The sequence below is a fragment of the Coptis chinensis genome, chromosome 1, assembly GCF_015680905.1.
Source record: "Coptis chinensis isolate HL-2020 chromosome 1, ASM1568090v1, whole genome shotgun sequence".
NCBI classification, from domain to species: Eukaryota; Viridiplantae; Streptophyta; class Magnoliopsida; order Ranunculales; family Ranunculaceae; genus Coptis; species Coptis chinensis.
In genome coordinates this window covers 74,498,511-74,522,830 of record NC_141456.1, presented here as the reverse complement: position 1 = coordinate 74,522,830, position 24,320 = coordinate 74,498,511, and the positions used below count along the sequence as shown (strand labels likewise).

General features: G+C 35.9%; 1 protein-coding gene across 1 annotated transcript; it reads right to left on the bottom strand.

Annotated features, from left to right (window-relative positions):
- Positions 1-231: 231 nt before the first annotated feature.
- On the bottom strand, positions 232-1,740 carry LOC147525183 (transcription factor MYB30-like). Its single transcript, XM_086605642.1, has 3 exons — positions 1,594-1,740; positions 1,214-1,343; positions 232-1,085 (listed from the first exon to the last, which is right to left on the bottom strand). Exons 1-3 carry the CDS (start codon positions 1,724-1,726, stop codon positions 473-475), a joined length of 876 nt encoding a protein of 291 aa, XP_086461768.1. The 5' UTR covers positions 1,727-1,740; the 3' UTR covers positions 232-472.
- Positions 1,741-24,320: the final 22,580 nt, after the last annotated feature.

Below are 24,320 nucleotides of genomic sequence, written 5' to 3'. Positions count from 1 at the left end.
AGAGTTTTATAGGTGTGAAACTTAACCTACTGTTCTTGTAACAACATGTCTTTAATCGATTCCGCTTCCGCTGTCGATCATGTTGATCTATTCCGACAAAAGGTTAGTATGTTCATCCCCATCGGGGATATACTGCGGCAAACAAGTTCAACAGTAAAGATAAAATTTGCACTACAAAATAGACGCTTCTTTCATCTCTCCACTTTTCAAAAATGTTAAAAATCGATGACATGCATAGTGAATATAATTTTTATTTAAGCAGGGAAACCCCAAATTTGCAGCTACTACTGCCAATTATGTACTTAGGTCTTACAGATAACAATAGTTCTACTTGGGTGGGAAGGTCTATTTGGAATTCTAAATGGGAAGTGCCAGAACAGGTTTATTTAAGGTTTGATAAGTGTTGTCTGTATTTCTCTTTTCTTTAGTACATCACCCCTTTTCCTTCTCTTTTATTTAATACAAAGTTAGCTTACTGAAAAATAGCTTCTACTGGTTGACGATCGACAAATTCCATGCTAAGACCATCGTATAAATCATAGAGATTTAAGCCTTCCTCTAGTTGAGAAAGTGAAAATAGAAGCAAGGGGTCAACCAGCTGATCATCGGACAGATGCATGTCTGAGTCTTGCACCAAGAAAGGCTCGGTCCAAAAACTTTCGCCAAATAAGACTGGTTCCGATGATATCCCAATGTCACCCATAATCTCACTTCTATAGCTTAGAACTTCATAATCATCGGGAGATGACAACAAAGGACAAGACCCTTGTGGAGTTTCATCTTTAATATGATTTTCGTAGCTTAATGCTTCAGAATCAGCGGTCAATGAGGAGATATCAGAAGACTGCTGTGGTGACTTCGGGACAACGGTCGAGCTTTCCAAAATTAGAGGTGTTACAGTATTGGGATAGACAGATTTGGGTACTGATTCTGTCTTCGCGAATGTTGCACACCGTACATGCTTCCGTCTTCCTTCCTTCATGGACGTTGTATATTGTTCGGAACGTTTCTTTAGGTGGGTATGCCAATGATTTTTTATTTCATTATCTGTTCTTCCTGGTAGACCAGCCGCAATTGCAGACCACCTGACAACATAAATTTATGTGTATTACAGAACTTTGTATTACTTACTAAAATTTGTAAAATCGTTATAGAAGCACGCCATTTCTCGGTGAAATTAAACTTGATGAAGTACAAATAGTGCAAAGCTTACTTATTCCCAAGCTTTTCATGCAAGGTGATGATAAGTTTCTCTTCTTCTCTGCTGTAGTTCCCCCTTTTGATATTAGGCCTTAGGTAATTCATCCACCGGAGTCTACAACTCTTTCCACACCTTGATAAGCCTGTTTAAGTTGAGAACAGAATTTAGTGCGGAAATCGATTGGAGATGAATGGATGAAATATTCCAGTTTCTGTTAGAATTTATAGACCAGTAATGAAATAAGGACTAGAAAGATTATGCTAACACTTATAATATGGATTAGGCTAGAGGAACCCTTTTGTCCAAATTGGAAAAAATGATAAAACCCAAGTAATGATTCACTTAAGACAACATAATCAAGCATTCAAGCCCTTCACTCGGACTATATATACCAGCAAATCTTGGAAGCTCGCGCCAGTTCCAATGCCCATATCTGGTTATATATGCTGTTAACAGTCTATCTTCTTCTGCAGTCCATGCTCCCTTTCTGAATCCAGTTCTTTGACATACGGAAAATCTTCCCATCCCAGGCTCCAAACCCCAATACACTTCACTAACTTCAGTTCTATATATATAACAACAAATATGGGTCTAAAGCCGTGTTTTTTAACTGTTCAATATAGATTATGTCAGTATGTCACTATCAAGTTTCAAAGGGACATACGGTCATTGGTTCCGAGGAGCATGGACCCTCCTAGAAGACGCAATTATGATTTTTATAAGGAAAGATTTGTGCATGCTCATCTATGAATTCTAGAAAATTAAAGACCAATTAGAAAAATCATTTGAACCATTTCGGATCTCCACCAACAGATTTCGAGATTTTTGTTGTACAGGATTTCTTGAGAATGCAATGATTTTAGCACAAAATCATCAGATCATTTTGAACAAGTGATTGTTGTTTGACCCAAGGCCCAAAATTTCGATATCGGTTAATATATCGGTGTACCCAAAAACTGAGATATATCGGATATATCGGATATCTCGGTTTTTTTGGTGACCAGTCCAAAGTTTCTAAAATCTTCTAAAATCTCGGATATATCTCGGATATATCGGATATTTCGGAAATTTCAATATTAAATTATTAACAATTGGTCAAAAAGTCAACTGATATATATCAATTATCTCGGAAATATCGATTATATCGGCGATATAAACTTTCATATCGAAAATTCCGATATATCTCGGAAAAAAAGAGGTTCAATATTCGGTGGATATATGTCGGAAATATCGATATCGGTGTACTAATTTACCGAGATATATCGGCGAGATATCGGATATCTCGGCGATATTTTGGGCCATGGTTTGACCAGAAGTAAAGGAGTCATCATAGATTCATAGTGTACAGGTACTCCAAAGAGAACAATTTTAGATGAGAACCATTAAAGTATTTATTTTTATTTTTTTAATTGACAAATCTGTTTTAAACGAAATCTTCAGTAACCGTTTAAGAGTTGTCCACTTGTACTGCCCTCGAAAACTCCACAAATTTACAGTAGAAATCTCAAAATTAATAGCGAGGATTTCATGTCACAAGTGTTTTACTATTCAAGGCCCAAAATATCGATATCGATTATCGGTGTATCCAAAAACCGATATATATCGGATATATTTAGTTTTTTTGGTGACCAGTCCAAACTATTTAAAATATCGGAAATATCAAATATATTGGAAATATAATATTAGAAATATCGAAAATATATTGGAAATATCATATTTATATTAAAAAAAAATAAAAAATCAACCGATATATATCGTAAATATCGGATATATCGATTATATTGGCGATATAAATTTTTATATCGGAAATTCCAATATATATCGGGAAAAAAAAGTTTTATAAGCGGTAGATATATATCGAAAATATCGATATCGGTGTACCAAAATATCAATATATATCGACAATATATCAAATATATCGGCGATGTTTTGGTCATTGTTACTATTAGAAAACAACGTTCAACACTTCAACATCGTATTTTTAAATGGAACACTTTCATGAGTCCATCCCCGGATCCCCCAAACATTAACAAGCAATATATATTAGACCAGACTTTTCTCTTTACTGTCATGAGTGTGAATGCAAAAGATAAAACCAGACTTTTCTCTTGACTTTGACTTTAACTGCTTCGTCTTTTTGTTTGATAAGACTCACGGTCAAGACCACCCAAATAGACAAAGTGATTTTTATTATTATTTTTTATAGAGATTATATTAGCCATGAGATTAGATGATTAACGGCCTATATGTAGATGGGACTATGGGACTATGGGGCAACTTATTGAAAAACATAGCGATATGAAAATAGGATATTGAGACATGATTGATCAAATTAGCCAAGGCTACCAATGTTATACAAAATTATCTTCAAAATAAAAATTTGGGTTCGAAATGTACCTGATCGGAGCAATAATGTTAGCTAAGAAAATTATAAGATTTAAGGAATATTATGTTCAAAATGGAACCTAAGGGTTAAGGGTGTCAATGGGTATCTGTTTAACTTGAAACTGCAGAAAAAATCATGGTTACGGTTTCTAATTTTAAAAACTATTTAAAAATGGATACTAAAAAAAAACCAGACCATATAGAACTGAAACCAAATGATTTTTTAAACAAAAAAACCAGACTATAACTGGAACCAAATGTTATCGTATTTTTAACATAAAATATATTTAAATGAAATATATAAAAATTCAAAACATTTATTTATATATTACTAAATTATATTTATAAGTGTAATATGTAGTTTTAATAGTATTAATTAATGTTATAAATAATACAAAAATATAGTTTACAATATTTAATATATGGTTTTACTTGACTTTATTAATTAATGACATAATAACTTATATCAATATTTAAATACTGACTTGTTCTGGTCGTACGGTATTTTTGTATTTTTGGTACATATTTTTTAATAAAACTAATAAAAAATATGTGTAAATAGTGAATTTCTTAAGAACCGGAACTGAGAATACCCACTAAAAACCAATGGTTATGAATAAGATTCTACAATATTAAGAACCATATTAAGAACCGTAAAAAAAACGTAATCAGAACCCAAACCGCAAAATTAAATGATTCTATATTCTTAGAATACTAAAAACCGGACCATTGACACCCCTGATGGTCAATGATGGAACCACCACATTCATAATCGAATATGCAATGACCAGATAACTAGCAAATAAAGTATCTAGAGGCCGTATAAAATATTTTGATTGATGGTCGTTGGTGGGTTGACCCACACAACCCGTGTGAAATTTGTGATTAGATCCAATGAATTTTGACATGTTTCATAAAAAGTAGCTTAGAAGAAGCTTCTTAAATTACGTTTGATAAGTGAGGTCACCATGCAAATCGTAATCACCACTGAATATGACAAGTGTGTTTTATTGACTTTTAAAAGCTTGGATTAAGGTTTCACTGTTTTTCATTTTGTCAAAGAATCTGGATCATCTCCACAACGGGGATAAACGCTACGGGAGAGGGGCAACATAAGTTTTAGCAAAGGTAGGTTGAGCCGTTGAGAATTTCAAGTGCTAGTAGGTGAGGTGAGTCGAACTATTCCCAGAGGAATTTATTTGACATATGGATCTAAGAAATTATATACAATGAGAACTGAAGAGATCAAGAAAAAATAATCAATTAACTAAGTTTTTTTTATTAATTATTAATGGAGTTTACAATCTCTCGATTCTTCATTTTTCTCTCTCCTCAAATGTGAAAACAAAAAAGAAAACCAAAAATGAAATTGTGAAAATCAGTCTGAGCACATGGGCTTCAACTAATAGCTTTGTGACATGTGCCCACTGCAATATATATTAATATATATCGGCTCTTTTGCCGATATTATATTAGACAATAATTGAAATAATGATAAATATATTTAGTGTACGATATTTGGCCACCACATAGCTCTCTCTCAATATATTCAAATTTTATAAGTGAAAATTTGAAGATTCGGAAAAGAGATTAAAAATAAACTTGAAATTTAATTTTTGATTTTTGATTTTATTATTATTATTATTATTTTTTTAATTCCAAACATTGTTCATCCGATATTGTATATCGACACTATTCATTCGATATTGTTAATTTGATACTGTTCATATACGCTGTTCATCCGATGTGAGATTTTTGTTAGTGAATCTTTGAAATCCGAGATGAGATTTTTTGTAAGTAATTTTTCTATGTAATTTTTCGAAATCCGAGATGGAATTTTTGTAAGTGAATTTTCGATATTCGAGATAGGAATTTTGTAAGTAAATTTTTGATATTCGAGATGAAATTTTTGTAAATGAATTTTTTGAAATTTGAGATGGGATTTTTGTAAGTAAATTTTTCAAAATTCGAGATGAGAATTTTGTAAGTGAATTTTTCAAAATCCAAGATCAAATTTTTGTAAGTAAGTTTTTTGAAATACGATATGAGATTTTTGTAAGTAAATTTTTCGAAATACGAGATGAGATTTTTTTAAGTGAATTTTTCGAAATATGAGATGAGATTTTTGTAAGTAAATTTTTCAAAATATGAAATGAAATTTTTGTAAGTAAATATTTCGAAATACGAAATGAGATTTTTGTAAGTGAATTTTTAGAAATTCGAGATGGAATTTTTGTAATTAAGTAAATTTTTTGAAATCCCAAATGAGATTTTTGTAAGTAAATTTTTTAAAATTCGAGATGAGATACTTTGAATTTGTGCCTGATCGATACTGTACATTGCTATAGATATCAGGGATTCTTGATATTGTGCCTGATATCTTACATTGCTGCAGATACCAGGACTTCTTATGCATGATATCGTACATTGCTGCAGATACTAAGGCTTATTGATATTATGCATGATACTGTACATTATTGTTGTAGATACCAGGAGTTATTGTGCATGATACCATACATTATTGTTGTAGATATTAGGGTTTCTTGTGCCTGATACCATACATTGCTACAGATATACCAGAGTTTCTTGATATTGTGCATGATACCGTACATTGCTACAGATACCATGACTTCTTATGCCTGATACCGTACATTGATGCAGATACCCATGGCTTCTTGATATTGTGCCTGATATCGTACATTGCTACAAATACCAGGACTTCTTGAATTGTGCCTCTTTCAAAGACTCTTTTTTTGTGCCTCTTTTGAGGGTTTTTGTAAGGGACTAATATACACAACCAATGTATATTATACACGTGTCCATCACAACTTTTCAGAGAACACTTCTCCCGATGACCTCATAGCGAATTGACAGTCTCTCCATGAGATCGCCGAGCAGGTCGCCCGAACACTCATTCACAAACTGCCATAACAAACTGCCATCACGATGCGCCATCGTAGCAGTCAGTAATGGACGAGCCAGCTATCTCCACCAAGTCCAGAACTTCAACCACGCTCATCAATGCTTCATAAAGTCCCACATCAATACGACCTGACCTGACGGAAGAGAAGACAAAAGATCACCAAGAAGACAATAAAAGCAGACTCTATATATTCTCCTTCCAAAAGGGGGGAGGAACTCCATCCATGGAGGCTGGATCCATTCCATCCGCTCACCCCAAATCGACTCCATCCACTGGGGCTGGATCGACTCCCTTCGAGAGATCACCAGATCTACTCCACTTTACCCTAGGCTCTCCAGTATCTACCACACCAAATCTAATCACACCAAATCATAAACTACGTCTGACTTGATTCAGGTTCCTCAGAGAGAACCTGATACGTAGGCAGTTCGTCAGGAACGAACTTAGTCATATCCACAATCTTCCCCCAATTTCCTCCAAATTTATACATCTGTAAGGTTAGACCAATCTTAACCTTTACCATTTTCTTGACTTGTGAAAATGCCACCCCCATGTGTTCACTTGATATTTGTAATGAAGATGTTTCTCTTAGTTTCTTAACTTGATATCGGTATTGAAAACGTCGGTAATGAAATATTGACTCCAAGTACGCTTAAGCTCTATATCGGCAATGTAATATTTTTGTCTCCAAGTGATGACTTTATATCGGTTATCAAATTTCATTCTTGTGTGAGTGACTAAGTGGCATCGGCAATCCTTTGTGATGATTGTATATCAGCATGTCGCCTAGGGCTGTCAATCGGTTTTAATAACCCGATAACCGATTCGAATCAAACCGATAAAAAATGGTTTGGGTTTTAATAATTTTGTTTGCCTTCTACCGACCCAAAACCAAACCGAACCGATAAAATAATGGTTTGGTTTCGGGTTTGTCTTCCACCGAACCGATATGAACCCGAACCGATAAGATGATATTTTAGTAATATAATTAATTTTGTATATGTTTATCAATTGTGTGTTTGAAATTAATTGATTTAATTTAAGATTTAATTGATTGTATAGTTTTCGGTTTGGGTCGGTTCGGTTTCGGGTTACAATATATTTTATCGGTTCGGTTTGATTTTGGATGAAATATAATATTATTGGTTTGGTTTGGTTTTGGATTTCCAATTTTCTTATCGGTTCGGGTTTGGATTTTACAGAACCAGACCCAAACGGATCCATTCACAGCCCCTAATGTCGCCCCCATGTGATCACCCACTTGGTATCGGTTTTTCACTTTCTAAAGTCTTAAAACATATGTGAATGGTTTGTATCGGTGAGCCTATATCGGTAACGAAATTTCGCCCCCAAGTGATGTATCATTGTATCATATGTCGACAGTGAGGTGGCATCCCCAAGCTTATATCGAACTGCCTTGCTTCTTCACTTCTTCGAAAAATTCTCATTAATTCAATTTCACCTCTTCACCAAAGCTAGTAAACCCATGACTCTTGAATGCATGAACAGTAAACAAAACCAAAAAGATTTTCACTATTACTTCACAACCCATTTCATATCTATATCGAAAATGAGATTTTGTCTCCAAGTGATCAATTTCTTATATCGGTTGTGAATTTTTTCATCAAACTTGTCTGAATTCGAAGTCGAAGTCTTGACGTCGCCACCATGTGTTTCTGAAGTTCTTCTTCTAGAAATTTAACCATACTCTTCCTCTTCCCGTGCTTCTTCGTCTGCTACTTCTTGGGTTCATAAGGATAGGCAACAATAGCAACAAACGGAAACACCAGACCAAGCTTTGTTGTTCACTAGTATATTGCATTTGCCGTACGACAAGGAAAAGCCCAGTCCATACGGAATTGATTTAAAAAAAAATAGCAATTTAAGGTCAGTTCCACAAAAACCCAGCAGAAAACCATCCGAATTGCAACCGAAACCAGTTCTAAAAAAGCCCAGCCGCACTTACCCCCCATATTAGGACCCATTAGCACTCTTGGATGCTCTACGTCATAAACAAAATTTAAATGTTAGGAATTGGAGTAGTTAGCCCCACACTTCGCTTCTTTATTATATAGATTGGTTCAATTGAAATTTGTTGAACTTTATTGAAACTTTGTGGCGTGGATTTGTTGGATTTCCATAAATTTGTTTGATCAATATCTATATTGAAGTTTTGTCAACTAGAATGGATTGAATGATACTGGTACAGTGAAGTTTTCAAGAATTAAATTTTGATGAAGCTTCTGGGAGTTGGGAATCGAACTTGGGTTGTTGGCATTTGTTTGCTATCGAAATTGGGTTGTTGGTATTTGACTCGGTATCGAAATTGGGCTATGGTTTTGGGAGTTTGAGATTAAGATCAGGGAGGCATCGAAGATGGGTTGTTGTTGTTTTTGTTCTTTATTGATCGATGTTGATATCGGTTCCAAGTTATTGACCCAATGTCGAACTTCAATAAATTTGCTTTAAAACTTTGTGGCGATTTGTTGGATTTCCATAAATTTTTTGAGTCTTTTGAAGGAAATGGATTGAAACATAGATTTTCAAGAATTAAAATGAAAAAATTCTTGGGTCTTTTGTTTGCTATCCCCACAGAGTATCGAAATATAGTTTGAGATCAAAAGAAGATTATCAATTAACTAAGTTTTTTTTTTTTAGTCATTAATGGAATTTACAATCTTTCAATTCCTCTCTTTCTTTTTCCTCAAATGTGAAAACATAAATTGAAATGTGGAAATCAGTATGAACCCCTTTTTCTTCTACATTTCCAATCCTTTTATAGTTGCTCCATATGGGCTTCAACCAATAGCTTTGTGTCATGTGTCCATTTTTGTCCCTTCTCTTATACCAGTAATTTATATAAATATATTGACTCTCTTGCCGATATTGTATTAGACAATGATTGAAATAATAGCAAATATCGTTAGTGTACGATATTTGGCCACTACAAAAACCTTTATAATACCAGTGGCAGTACTTTCTTAATTTCTTTACCTTCTAAGTCCGGTTCTGCCACGTGGGAATGTCGCTAGGCATGAAGATATATGAATTGTAAGTTTGTCAATAAAGTGTATTGAAGAAAGCGAAGAATATCCAACTCAAATCAAGTGCCCAACAAATTATATTTAAAAAGTTCTGATATAAATGAGTGATGAAAGGGAAGATTCATATATGTAGAAAGATGTATATTAGTTTTCATGTATAGAGTGCGACCTACGCTCAGATGAAGTACAAATGGAGTCGCGACACATTGCCCTCAGTGGCGAGTTCCATAACTTGATGACCAAACTCCGATTAACTCCAAAGTAAAAATGACCAATTCGTGTTTCTCAAGCCACCGACTGTTTTGTTTCTATTTGTTGTAACATTTATATAAACCAAATTGTAATATCTTAGAATTCAATCAAGTAAATTTACACTGAATTGAATTGAATCCTCTGGTTCTACATGGTATCAGAGCCAAACCATTGAAATCTTACTGCAAAAGATATTTGGGAGGGCTGTGGAGAAGACCTTCTATGATGACTCTGATGAAACTCAAATTTTTGAATTGAATATGAAGTGTTTTGAAGCGAAGCAGAATGGGAGACTTATTCCTTCCTATTACAACGAATTGGTGGCTATGTTCCAGGAGATTGATCAGAGGGTGACCTCCCAGAATAACAGTGTTGAAGTTGTCGTCCATGAAACGTCCACGATGTCTAGAATGCGTGTTTATATGTTTTTATGTGGACTAGATCAAGAGTATGATCAGGTGCGTGGAAAGATCCTTCGGAAAGAACCTAAATTTTCCTTGGAACAAAGCTATGCTTACATTCGTAAGGTACAATTTGAGAAACAGCCTATGGGGCGCTTTGTATCAACTGAATCCTCTGCCTTGGCTGTTCATAGTAAGACAACTCCTTCAGGTTTTTCTGGTCCTCCACACCATCCTAAAGGTAAATCAAATCCTTGGGCAGATAAAAAGTGCGGTGTTTATGGAGATTTGGGTCATAGCAAGGAGAGGTGTTATGAAGTGATTGATTATCCTGATTGGTGGGACTTCTCGAAGAGGCCACGAAAGAATTTAAGCAAGGCCGCCATTGCTAATGTTGTGAATGGAGACAATGCTTCGGCTAGTGTCGTGCAATCAAGTATGAATGGTAAGGTTATTTTGAATATTACATGGATAATTGATTCAGGTGCATCTGACTATATGACAAATGACCCTAACCTTGTGAAAAGTCTTAGAACTTCACCTCAGACCGCTGTTTCTACTGCTGATGGTACTCCAACTACGGTTAGCGGAGAAGGGTCTATTGAGTTATCTAAAACCCTCACTCTTGAATCTGTCTTAGTTGTTCCATCCCTTGCCTATAACCTATTGTCTGTTTGTCAAATTATCGTCGCACTTGCATGTACTGTGACATTCTATCCATCTTTCTGTGTTTTTCAGGACATTCTGACTTCGACAGATTCTTGGTTATGGTATTAGAAAGGGGAAACTGTACTACCTGGATTTGACAGAAACTGGCGAGAAACAAAAGAATTTTCTGGGGCAAGCTAATCAGGTCAATAGGGTCGAGAATGCAAAAGAAGTTGTGTGGTTATGGCATCGTAGGTTAGGTCGATCATCTATCTTTTAGTTATTTGAAGAGGTTGCAACCTTAGTTATTTTCAGTTGTTAGCGAGTCTGAGTTTCATTGTGACATTTGTGAATTGGCCAAGAGCCACCATATTTCATATTCACCAAGTATTAATAGATGTCATGTTCCTTTATTGAAAATTCATTCTGATGTTTGGGGTCCTGCCAAAGTTTCTTCATTTTATGGAGCTAGATATTATGTGACTTTTATTGATGATTGCACTCGCATGACGTGGGTGTCGTTACTGAAAAACAAAAGTGATGTATATGGGATGTTTACTGATTTTTACAAAATGGTGGCGACGCAGTATTAACAATCTATCAAGGTCTTTCAGTCTAATAATGGTGGAGAATTTGTGAATGGTCTCATGTCTAAATTTTGTCGGTTAATTGGAATTCGTCATCAAACCTCCAATTCTGGTACCCCCCAACAAAATGGTTCAGCTGAACGGAAGAACAGGCAGTTGTTGGAGGTTGTTCGTGCTTCCTTGTTTGGCATGAATGTACCTCGATCCTATTGGGGTGAAGCAGTGAAATCAGCAACCTATGTTATCAACCGTACTCTCTCATGGGTAATTGAGTTCCAGAATCCTTATCAGAAACTCCCATACACTTTTGTCCATCCCATCTATGCCTAACTTGGAGCCTCGGGTGTTTGGATGTACAACTTATGTTCATATCCCACAACTAGAACGAAGTAAACTTGATCTTCATGCGAAGAAGTGTATTTTTGTGGGTTATACAGAGTTTCAGAAAGGGTATAGGTGTTATGATCCAATTAATGCCAAGATGTATATATCTCTTGATGTCTCATTCCATGAATCAGACCTGTATTACTCAGAGGGAGTTTCCCAGTCTTCCCTTCAGGGGGAGAGTGGCGGTGAAGGGAATCCTGATGTTGATAAAAGTAAAATGAATAGTCTACCTACGAAATGAACGATGAATTCAATCCGTAAGTAAACTAAAACTGGACTTTTACGAGTCTATTATCAAAGCTTCTACTCTCGATGCAAATTGCACTAAGTGGAGTAGGAAGTTCGTTCCACTCCTAGTTCCCTAGCATGGATTGTCTTCTAAGTCTAAGAAATCAGTCCTAAGTCAATGAGAGCTTTACGAAATGTTATGCTAACAAGACGCGTTAATTTAAATAACAAGATATAATATAAACTAAAGTTAATCTATGAAAGCTACAGGAATACGATTGTTTGGCTCTAGATAAAGAAATAGAGGGGAATTAAATCCACCTCGAATCCAACTTAATAACCTAGTATAGATTGTCGTATCTTGATTCTTACGTTTTCACGGCAAGAATTTCGAGTCTAATCCCTAGTGTTCATGGTATTCCTACCGGATACTAACTAGCATGTGAGGTCGTCCACCCATTCTCATGGCGAAACACGACCTTCTAGAGTGGAATAGATTCTACAACCAATTCTATACTAACCACTAAGTTTCATCAAGGCTTCATCAACCCCTCTAATGGAGGTTTTAGCCTTGAGTCATCAACCTAACATTTTCCATTGAATCTAAACTAAACATAATGTAAGAAATTGAGATTTACTTAATTAAACAATAATGAATCTAATTTAATGACTGGAATGGAATAAGAACAAGAATTTAAATTAGATCTAGAATGGAAATGACAAGAACGAAATTGAATAATAACTATTTTATTTATCTAATCAATCAAGAACAATCATTCAAGAATTTAATCTAAAACAAGAATTGTAATGGAACTAAAACTTAATTAATTAATTAAAAACAGATCTAGAATTCTATATATTAATTTAGGTCTAACTAGCTACCATTAACAAAGAGTGAAGCTTTTGTTTTATACATCCAGATCCAAAATCGTGCATGGGCTTGGAGCCATGTTTTGGGCCGAGAATCGTGCCCAAAACCTAATTCTTCGATCCAAAAGGCCTCTTCAGCTGCAGTTTGCTTCAATAGACTTTTCGTCCACTTCTGCTCCTCTGATTGGGTCAAGGCTTGGACCATTGGAAAGCTCTTTCCGAGCCGGTCGTTTTGACATAAGGTAGGCCCAATTCTGAGGTCCGAGTCCAAAGATATGGCATTCGAAAGTTCTCACATTTGCTCCTTTATCTCGCTAAAGTGGCACATTTACGCACATAATGGACTTTGAAGCCTGAAATACATAAAACACGTGTCGGTATTAACTCTTACTTATTATTCACATAATTGGTCTAACAAGTATGATTATTAAGGGGTTAAAACTACAGTTTTGGGCTCTTATCAAACCACCCCCAAACAAAGATTTTTGCTTGTCCTCCAGCAAAGATGAGAAATTAGAATAAGTGACCAAAAATGGAGTTCTAACTACTCTCGTTTACCTGAGTGCGATTGCATTGACCATATGCAACAAGGCCTTAAACCACTAGGAATTCCCTAGTGGGCCGAAGTTATAGCCTCGTGAGAGTTTTTCGATGAAGGTACTCACAAACTTCATCTATACTTCAACGACTAAGAAATAAAACTATTGTTTTCTCATTCATGTCTCAACTATCTATACATCTCACTAGCTGATAAGTGCTCAAAAAGTGCTATTTAACCCTCGATTATGCCTCTTGTTTAGCCATCTTAGTGGACTAATAGTGTTTATAAGTTGTGTTTTAAGATTCTACAGGTAAAAAGAGAGTTTTATAGAATATTAGAAAAATAGGGGTAAAAAGCAAAGCAATTCGGACATTAAGGATCACATGGGAGGCCCGTGGACAATCATGGAGAAGGCCAAGGAATTGGAGCTGTTAAAGATGCGACTTGGACCTATATTAAAGTCTATTTGGAAGCCCAAAGAGGCCAAAGGATTCGTTGCTTGGACCAAAGCCATAAAAAGGGATAGAAGGATAGAGCAAAGAGAAAATCGGCTTATCGTGGGACGCGCATGGATCGAAGCGCCCGAGGCGCATTGAATGAGTCAGGGGCGATAGATCGAAGCGCCCGAGACGCATTGCTTGAGTCTGAGACGCATGGATAATGAGTCGAGCATGCATGGATCGACTAATAGCCAATTCCTTCTCGGTTTTGGACATGAAGTTGGACTCTCGAAAAGAAGTCTATTTTGTATTAGGAAATAAATGACGGTTTGGAATGCTTCTAGAACTCATTGTAACCCCTATAAATAGAGGACCTAAGTGCCTCATGTAATTGGCCAATTCACTTATATTCTTGTCTCGAACTTGAGGCGAGAGAGATTAATAATAAAAGATCGGTTTTAACTAGGCGAGTCTTAATAAGTTAGTCTTTCTAGTCTTATGTTCTTCAACTCTTCTTCTTCTCGTTCTTAGTGTTCTTCCTTCTTTATGGAAGGCTAATCTTCTCCTTCAAGGGAGGAGATGAAGCCCGATCTTAAGGTTTAATGATTCTTACGGTTTATAGTGTTCTTGTCAAGGGTTAGTTCTTTATGTTTTTAGTTATTAGTTCCATTGCCCACACCAGGGGATGGAAGTATAGATTAAGGTTTTTATTTATTACAATTGAATATCATGCTAGTTTAGGGTTTTATTTATTGCAATTGAATATTTGCTAATAATATGCTTTTATTTATTGCAATTGAATATAATGCTAGAATAGAGTTTTATTTATTGTAATTGAATATTATACTATTATTCTCTACTTTTCTTCTAATTGTGTAATGTTTTAGAGTAAGGGAAGTATTCCTTGTGTTTGCCTTAGATGGTGATTCATTGAATAGCTGCCCAAGCTCACATAAAAGGAAAGAAGATACTAGTAACATGAACATAGGAACAACCTTAAGTAGAGTTAATTGTTTAACGATGTTTCACCCAAAAGGCATCGGCACTTCGCTCGATTACGATTATGTAGTCTACTTGGAGAACAACATAAAGCAAAAGGTCATTGAATCAAAAGCATTGGTGGATTTGAATCTCTTGAATCTATCTCTCTCATATTCTCTCCCTATTTCCAATTCTTAGTTTTAGTATAAGTTTAGTTAGTTAGTTTAGTTTAGTTTAGTTTAAGTTTAGTTAGTTTAGTTTAGTTTAGCATTAGAATCTAAAATCTCTACAATTATAGTTTTAATCCCTCAAACCCCTTTCCAAATCCTGTCCTTCATATAAACATACACTTAAAAGTGGAATGATACCTACTCATCCTTTTACTCATTGAGGGATAATTAGGTTTTGATCTGACTTCTCTTTTTGTTCAACGACTATACCATTTACATACACAAAAAAGAGGCGATGTCAATGGCGGCCATTGCCGTTTTAAGTTGTTTATGTTTAACATTTTCTTTCAAGATTAAAACTTTGGATATTGAGGTAATTTTAGCCGCATCATCCAACCTTTTAAGAAAGAAAGAAGCTTGAAGGACATCTTGAAGACAAGATCTACCATCCAGGTTAGTTGAATCTTCATTCTTTTTATTGCTTTCTTAGTTTAGTTGCATCATAGTTTAGTTTTATTGTTTTCTAGTATAATTGCATTTAGGATCTTTTCAACAATTGATGTTGTAAGCCAACCAAATAAAAATCAAACTCTAGTGTTTCTTGTGCGAATCTTGACAAAGCGGACTATCGTCGTGGGCGATGGTACTTAAGCAATCAAGTGATTCACCATAGCCCTCGAAGAGACGACTTTTAGACAACGGGCGAGGTACTAGGCGCAAAGCCCAACCCAGTTGAAGAAAAGTAGTTTTACATTCTAGTATAAGTTAGAATAGTTGCATAGTAGGATAGTTTATTGTTATTTTTTAGCAAAATTTTCTAGTGTATGCCCCGTCGTCCATATCATCGTCCGGTAAGAACAATGATGGACAAGGTTTAACAACCGACTCACAAGAATACTAGGCGAGATTGATACAATGGCCGCACATAATGAGGGAGGTATTTTGGACACCAATAATCCCCGAAGCTATCCCACCCACGCAAGCCGCAATGAGAGAAAGAAGTTGAGCGATTTCTATTAAGCCAATCATTGGAGACCCACCCAAAGATATTGTTTTTCGAGACGAAGCTAATCAATTTGAACTTAGAGCATCGGTAATCTCTATGCTTCCAAAGTTCAATCGGTTCGGACAATGTTCAACCTTATGTTCACATGAACAAATTTCTATCGATCCTCCGAACTTTCAAGAACGAGAATATCAAAGATGAAAGTATCAAGTTGATTCTTTTCCACTCTCACTAGAAGGTAAAACATCCGAATGGTTAAGCTGCCTGACCGATCAATTCAATAGACAACCGGAGAAGTTGAGAACAAAGTTTATGAACAAGTTCTACCCACCCCGAAGAAACCGGATGCCATGCAGCAAAGCTATCGGCAATTTCAAAGGAAAAGTGGTGAAGAATATCATCGAGTGGGAGAAATTCAATAATCTGCTAGTCTCATGTCCACATCATGGATCACGATAAGAGCACACTTGCTCATTTTTTTCTATCGAGGACTCTCCGATGATGAACAAGCAGATGATCTGATCCAATGCACAAAGGCAAGTTTACATCAATGGATGGAGAGGAAGCTTACAACTTTCTCGAGAATTTAGGTTTGAAGAAACACAACAATGGACTACTAGCAACGAGGATGTAAGCTAGCATGGAGGGGAGCCAAAGCAATTTGGTTACCAAGCACATGAACAATCGGATCAAGAACTGGAAGTCTACATTGGCCGGCTGGCCACCATTGAAACTCGAGTAAGAAATTTAATCGGTTCTCTATGAATCCTCCAAGATCAACAAGTCTCAAGCTAAATCTCTCCCAATCATGCAAGCTAGCCAATCTGCGAAGTTTGTTCGGACACTTCTCATGCAACTCTAGAATGTCACGGTTACTATCAACATGCATCGGTTTGGAGTACAATATAAACTCATTTGAGGCCCAACCAAGGTGGTAATAACTTTCAAGGTAATTATTGGAGACGGAATCTTTGGACCCCGGGTTCTCAAGATCAAAGTTATATTCCACGAGACAAGTCAAGCTTCCGCGGTTGGTTCCTCAACAACAATTATACTCTCAGCAAATTCCAATACAAGTGGAGAGTTAGTGCACGATCCTAGGAGAAATTATGCGCGACTGCCAACTGGAGAATGCAATTACTTTGCTATCACAGAAAAATCAGAAGGTTGAAAGTGTTCTAGAGCTTCTTTCAACAGTCTCACTCAATCTCCAGCAATCTCAGGCAAGTCAATGTTCTAGAATGGAGTCTCTAGAGGCTAAGGTCGACCAACTCACCAATGCTTTGTCTGTAAAGACACAAGCCACTCAACCTAGCTTATTGGAACCAATATCGAAGAGTGAAGATGTATGCCATATTGGGACAACTTCTAGTACTGATCAACTCCATGATCATGTCAACTCAGTTACTAATCTCAGATCAGGATTGAAGATAGACAACAAGGTTGACTTACCTTCTCATGATGACATTGCTACAGAGCAATCGGTCAAGAATTCAAATGAAGTTCGAAAGGAAGTGGGAGAAATCCTTTCAACTCCCATTTGTCAAGATGACCAAGACAAGATATGCAAGAATGCCAAAGAGAAAGAAGAGCAAACACATCTTGATGTGTTTGTACCAAAACACCTTTTCCTATATTTTTTGCTCAAAGCAAAAGGACAAGCAATTTTAGAGATGAAGGAGGCATTTGAGAAAGATAACATCAATATCCCCTTTCTCAAAGCGATCAAGCAGTTGCCATCATATGCCAAATTCTTGAAGGATGCATGCAACATAAAGAGAAGTACTCATGTTCCAAAGCGAGCGTTTCTAGCTGGACAAACAACATCTATTATCCATCAACAAGCTCCAGTCAAGCTCAAAGATCCAGGAAGTCCTACAATATCATGCAAGATAGGAGAAAAATTCACGGGTAATGCTCTCTTAGACCTTGGTGCTAGTGTTAATCTTTTACCATATCATGTGTACCAAGCGTTGGGCCTGGAGAACCTAAAGCCTACACAAGTCAAATTGAAGTTAGCTGACCGCTCTACCAAGATTCCCAGAGGCATAATTGAGGATGTTCTTGTTCAAGTAGCCGATTTCTACTATCCAGTGGATTTCATTGTGATAGACACCAAGGAGGCCTTTGATAAAATTCCTATTATTCTAGGCCGACCTTTCCTCATTCTTGCAAAAAGCCTTGATAAATTGTCCGCAATGGTGAAATGAAGATAAACTTTGGTAAGATGTCCATGGACATAAATATCTTTCACCTGTTGCATAAGGATTGTGATGACACCGAAGGTGGAGAGGTGTACTTCCTTGATAGCATGATACAAGAATTCGTCCCATTCGAAGATACAATTGAAAGTGCTCAATCTACAAAAAACTATGATGAACCTGAGAACCACACCACAGAGGCGTTGCTAGCCATGTTCTTGGAATCTCTACAGAAAATTAAGGATTTAAGTGAGCATAATGGAAAATTGACAGAGAGAGTATCATATCTTGAGAAGATGAACTCTACATTTCAGGATGAACAACAAACTTCGCTTGAAAAAATCGGTTACTAGAAAATCGGCTTAAAGAAGTTTTGAAAAAACAACGGAATCTAGAAACTGAAAATGAGTCTTCTAAAGCGAAAAGTGAACCATATTGATAAGGAGAATTGCCTTTGTTGAAGCTTCTTCTACACCATCATTAAACAAACAAAGAGAAACCAAAACCCGGTCCTACCCCTTTGGCGTGGTCGTCGCCCGGACATCCATTATCATCACCGTGGTGGTAAAGGGCACATCGGATACTATTGTCTGTTAGAAAGAGATTTTCGTCAACCTTCTACAGGGGAACCACAAGGCCTATCACACAATCATCGGACACTGAAATAATGCAAGGTAGAGAAGCAACTTCACCAACAATCTTTCCAAAGATATCAAGGAGTATTTTTGATGACCCACAAGGTGAGACCTCCTCGTCCTCCAAACATTAAATCCGATTTGGGTGAGAAAATCTGATCTCCTCACTCCAAATTGATAATGCATGATATATAGTCTTGAGAATCTGACTTTAAAAGACTCACATTACGTCTTGGGGATCGGCGTAAAATTCGCATCAATGGTAACATCTTCCCTTTTTCTCATTCATTTCATTTACTTAATTTCTATACATTGAGGACAATGCATATGTTAAGTTGGGGGAGGGTGTACTTGAGAAATGAATTTCGAAAATTAGTTTTCAAAAACTAAAATATTTTTGTTTCTATATCAGCAGCATGAGAAAAATGAATTTTAATGATGAGTCTGGGATATAGATTCTATACTGCTTAGTGTGAGTTTGATAGATAGTTGATATTATTGATTTCATTACCGCTTAGACTATTTATTATGCTCGGACATAGTTCTTATTGATAGAATTCTTTATCAAGGCACCACCATAATACTTGGTTAGTTTTGTGTACTTTTGCTAGAAGAGATTTAAACCCCTAGTAAACTGGAAGTAGAATTTTTTAGACTTAGCCCGTGAGACTTGAGTGTTATACCCATTCTTTGGAGAGTTCTTACGAAAAATCGAGTCTTAGTGACTCAACATCTTTCAGTTCTTTATGTCGTTGTAATATAGTCTCATTATTAGTTGATTTGGTTAATCACGAAGTGACATCAATCTGGGGAGATAGCCATTAGGTCTTGTAGTCTATTGAAAACAGTATCATCTTGATAAGTCAAGTAGTGAACCCATTCGGCCTTTATCCCACCTAGTAGAACCATCATGTTAAACCACTTTTGCTTATAATAAGACATTTTCTTTCATAAAACCCTCTACCCTTTACCCAACTCCGACAAAGGAGTATAGCCAAAATCTTTATCATCCATACCCATATGTTTACGAGAATCACGAGGGCACAAGGAGGAAGAAAAAAGACCACAAAAGGAAGATTACAAGGAAATATCGGAGAGATACAATGAAGTCCATCATTACGTTTCAAAGTGAAAGAAGCTAGTGGAAAACAAGCATATCCATTACTAATCAAGGATATACCACTGAAGCTAAAAAAAAAAAAAAAAAAAAAAAAAAAAAAAAAGAATGGATGGAAAAGCTAAGACAAAGGAAGAATTTTCTCTACAATCTGAAATTGAAGAAATCTTCCAAAGAAATAAACAAAACCACTTAGTGTTTTCAGAAACAACCTTAGAATCCTTTTTACCTTTCCTTCATAAACCAATACCCAAGCCAAGTTACAACCCATGACTTATCACTACTGGTATGGTGCGAAGTCTAGAATAGGTGAGAGGATGCTAAAGTGAAGGACCCGACACTTCATATGTGATTGACATTCTTTCCATGAGACTACTTTTATTAAAGTCTGCGTTTTTCAAGGTAGTATGTGGGATGTTAAGTATACATTATTCTTTTCCCCACATACATGAGGTAAAATAGTAGACCATCTTACGAGAGATTCTTTTATGAGAGTATGGTGGTGAGGATTGAAAGTCGAGATTATCTACCTATGGTAAACTAGGGATTCCGTTTCTTGGATAGGAGAGTATAGAAAATTGACTAAGTACACACATAAAGCCTTGATTGAAATTTTGTCAATTTTACTATCTCCCATCATAATCTATGAGTCTTTGCAGCAATGTAGTTAGCAATGGAGATTGTCTATTGGAGTAAGCACTAAGTGGGTAAGGAATTTCTCTCTCTGAAAAATACTATCATTCTTGAACATCTTATTGATTGATTTTGTGGGTATATCACCTGAAAACCCTCACGAGACTATAACTTCGTCCTTTTGGGGAACTTAAAGGTTTAAAGCCTTGTTGCATATGGTAAATGCAATCGCGATGCCTCTTGAAAAGTGAGTTAGGATTTTATTAGGATATGATTTTGATCACTTATCTATTTTTTTATCTTATTTGCTAAGAGACTAGCAAAAGGCTAGTTGGGAGTTGTGATAAGTGCTCAAAAAGTGCTATTAACCCTCGATTATGCCTCTTGTTTAGCCATCTTAGTGGACTAATAGTGTTTATAAGTTGTGTTTTAAGATTCTACAAGGGTAAAAAGAGAGTTTTATAGAATATTAGAAAAATAGGGTAAAAGCGAAGCAATTCGGACATTAAGGATCACATGGGAGGCCGTGGACAATCATGGAGAAGGCCAAGGAATTGGAGCTGTTAAAGATCGACTTGGACCTATATTAAAGTCTATTTGGAAGCCCAAGGCCAAAGGATTAGTTGCTTGGACCAAAGCCCGCAAAAAAGAGGATAGAAGGATAGAAGCGAAAGAGAAAAATCGGCTTATCGTCACGGGGCGCATGGATCGGCGTCGAGGCGCATTGAATGAGTCCGGGGCGCATAGATCAGCGTCGAGCGCATTGCTTGAGTCTGAGACGCATGGATAATGAGTCCGGCGCATGGATCGACAATCGTAGCCAATTCCTTCCGGTTTTGGACATGAAGTTGGACTCTGAAGAAGTCTATTTGTATTAGGAAATAAATGACGGTTTGGAATGCTTCTAGAACTCATTGTAACCCCTATAAATAGAGGACCTAAGTGCCTCATGTAATTGGCCAATTCACTTATATTCTTGTCTCTGAACTTGAACTTGAGAGAGAGATTAATAATAAAAGATCGGTTTTAACTAGGCGAAGTCTTAATAAGTTAGTCTTTCTAGTCTTATGTTCTTCAACTCTTCTTCTTCTTCGTTCTTCGTGTTCTTCCTTCTTTATGGAAGGCTAATCTTCTCCCTTCAAGGGAGGAGATGAAGCCATCTTAAGGTTTAATGATTCTTCTTCCGGTTTATAGTGTTCTTGTCAGGGTTAGTTCTTTATGTTTTTAGTTATTAGTTCCATTGCCCTTTTGGGGGATGGAAGTATAGATTAAGGTTTTTATTTATTACAATTGAATATCATGCTAGTTTAGGGTTTTATTTATTGCAATTGAATATTTGCTAATAATATGCTTTTATTTATTGCAATTGAATATAATGCTAGAATAGAGTTTTATTTATTGTAATTGAATATTATACTATTATTCTCTACTTTTCTTCTAATTGTGTAATGTTTTAGAGTAAGGGAAGTATTCCTTGTGTTTGCCTTAGATGGTGATTCATTGAATAGCTGCCCAAGCTCACATAAAAGGAAAGAAGATACTAGTAACATGAACATAGGAACAACCTTAAGTAGAGTTAATTGTTTAACGATGTTTCACCCAAAAGGCATCGGCACTTTCATTTCGATTGCCCGATTGTAGTCTACTTGGAGAACAACATAAAGCAAAAGGTCATTGAATCAAAAGCATTGGTGGATTTGAATCTCTTGAATCTATCTCTCTCATATTCTCTCCCTATTTCCAATTCTTAGTTTTAGTATAAGTTTAGTTAGTTAGTTTAGTTTAGTTTAGTTTAAGTTTAGTTAGTTTAGTTTAGTTTAGCATTAGAATCTAAAATCTCTACAATTATAGTTTTAATCCCTCAAACCCCTTTCCAGTCCTGTCCTTCATATAAACATACACTTAAAAGTGGAATGATACCTACTAATCCTTTACTCATTGAGGGATAATTAGGTTTTGATAAACTTCTCTTTTGTTCAACGACTATACCATTTACATACACAAAGAGGCAAATGTCACTAGCAAATACATAAGAATAACCCAATCGAACTCTAAGCTAATATATGCATAATAATCAATCATCTAAAATAAACATATAACAATGAGTAATACTATGAAATGTAATAGCGAGTCCGTTTCGAAAACTCGGAATAAGCGTCCTTAAGTAGGTCCTCACATAAATGTCAAGACAAAAACCACTCTGATTTTTCCACTCAAGTTTATTTGCTCCGATTGTGCGGTGGGCACACTTTACCTTACAATCTCAATGACAACAAGGAAGCCGAGTCGATCAAACACATCGCCACTTACTATCACACTAACCTATTCCTAATTGAGCTAGAGGTCTTTATTAGGTGTTCTTGGGGATTAGGAGATGGTTTAAGAAGGAAGGAAGTGGATATTCAAAAGGACAAGTCACGAGATAATAGAGTCTTCATATTATGTAACTAGAGAAACCTTGTTATTTACTTTTGCTTCTACACTTTGTTTCCATCCTTAGCCATATTTTTCTTTTTCTTTTCTTTGGCTTTTGACTCCCTTTATTCTATTTTTTGGAGTTTTGATTTATTTTTATTTTTTTATTATTTATTTATTTATTATTTATTTATTTATTTATTTTTCTTTGGATGGAACTTCTTTTCTTTATTTCCTGAAGCAACTAACTAATTTTTGTTTACACAGGTTTTTCTCTTTTTTATTTTGTTTTGTTTTTTTTGTAACGAGGTAAAGGAATTGTGGTTTATGGAAGGCTAAAGAAAGGCTCGAGGGGCGACTAGCGGAAAATAATTCATAGGTTTGAATTTCTGGCTATATCGATCCAAAAGGGCCTAAATTCTAAACTTAGGATATGGCATAGTGATCAAGCAAGTGGGCGTGTGATTTCTCTATCCGGATTTTACTTCTCCCTTGTGTCATTTCTCAAATGTTTATTTCATATAAGGCTTTAGGCTATATTCTCCAGGATTTGTAGAATAAGTACTCTAGCCTAGATTTGAGAAACTTCTTGCTAACAATCATAGATACTCATGTAATAAATTTATAGATAGATGCAAAGATTATTACCTACATATTAACCTAAGTTTCTAACAATTATTACGATGCAAAAGCTATGTGAGACTTCTAAATTGTTAAGAGCATAGAAAAGAAAACAATACCAATATTCCTAAGTGTATAACATACTTTTTATTTATATTTTTTTGAATTTTTGAAATTTTAACTAGAAAACAAGTGCATATTATACATATCTATATCCTAACAGGATGTCTTAATTACACGTGTTTCTATGCCCCCAAACAAGAAGCATGCTTTGTCCTCAAAGCATTTAAATAAAGAGGGTAGGAAAAATACCATTGAAGCGCCGCGAAATTCGGGAACATCTCCAGAAAACAAAGTTAAAACATACAAATATAGTAATAAAAAACCGGCCGAACTCTATAAAGAGTTCCACCCATTATGGGGTTAACGAAATTAAATTGCTTGGGACATAAAGCGGACACTAACTTAACTAAAACTTACCGCACCCCAAAGATTTACTTTCGTCATCCTCCTCTTCTATATGAGGTTCTTTTCGCATCCCGCCATGCCATAACAACTTGCCACGCCTTCCGTGGAGTGTATCATCAACTAGTGCTAACCTCTCTAGTGTTATTTGGTCCGATGGGGTGTAAGG

Bases quoted from the DNA above. Each gene is read 5' to 3' on its own strand.
- LOC147525183 (XM_086605642.1), bottom strand. From the start codon at position 1,726: ATGGGAAGATTTTCCGTATGTCAAAGAACTGGATTCAGAAAGGGAGCA. The intron at 1,344-1,593 runs GTATATATAGTC...CAACTTAAACAG, and splicing joins CGAGCTTCCAAGATTTGCTG to GCTTATCAAGGTGTGGAAAG. The intron at 1,086-1,213 runs GTAAGCTTTGCA...TTATGTTGTCAG, and splicing joins CATGAAAAGCTTGGGAATAA to GTGGTCTGCAATTGCGGCTG.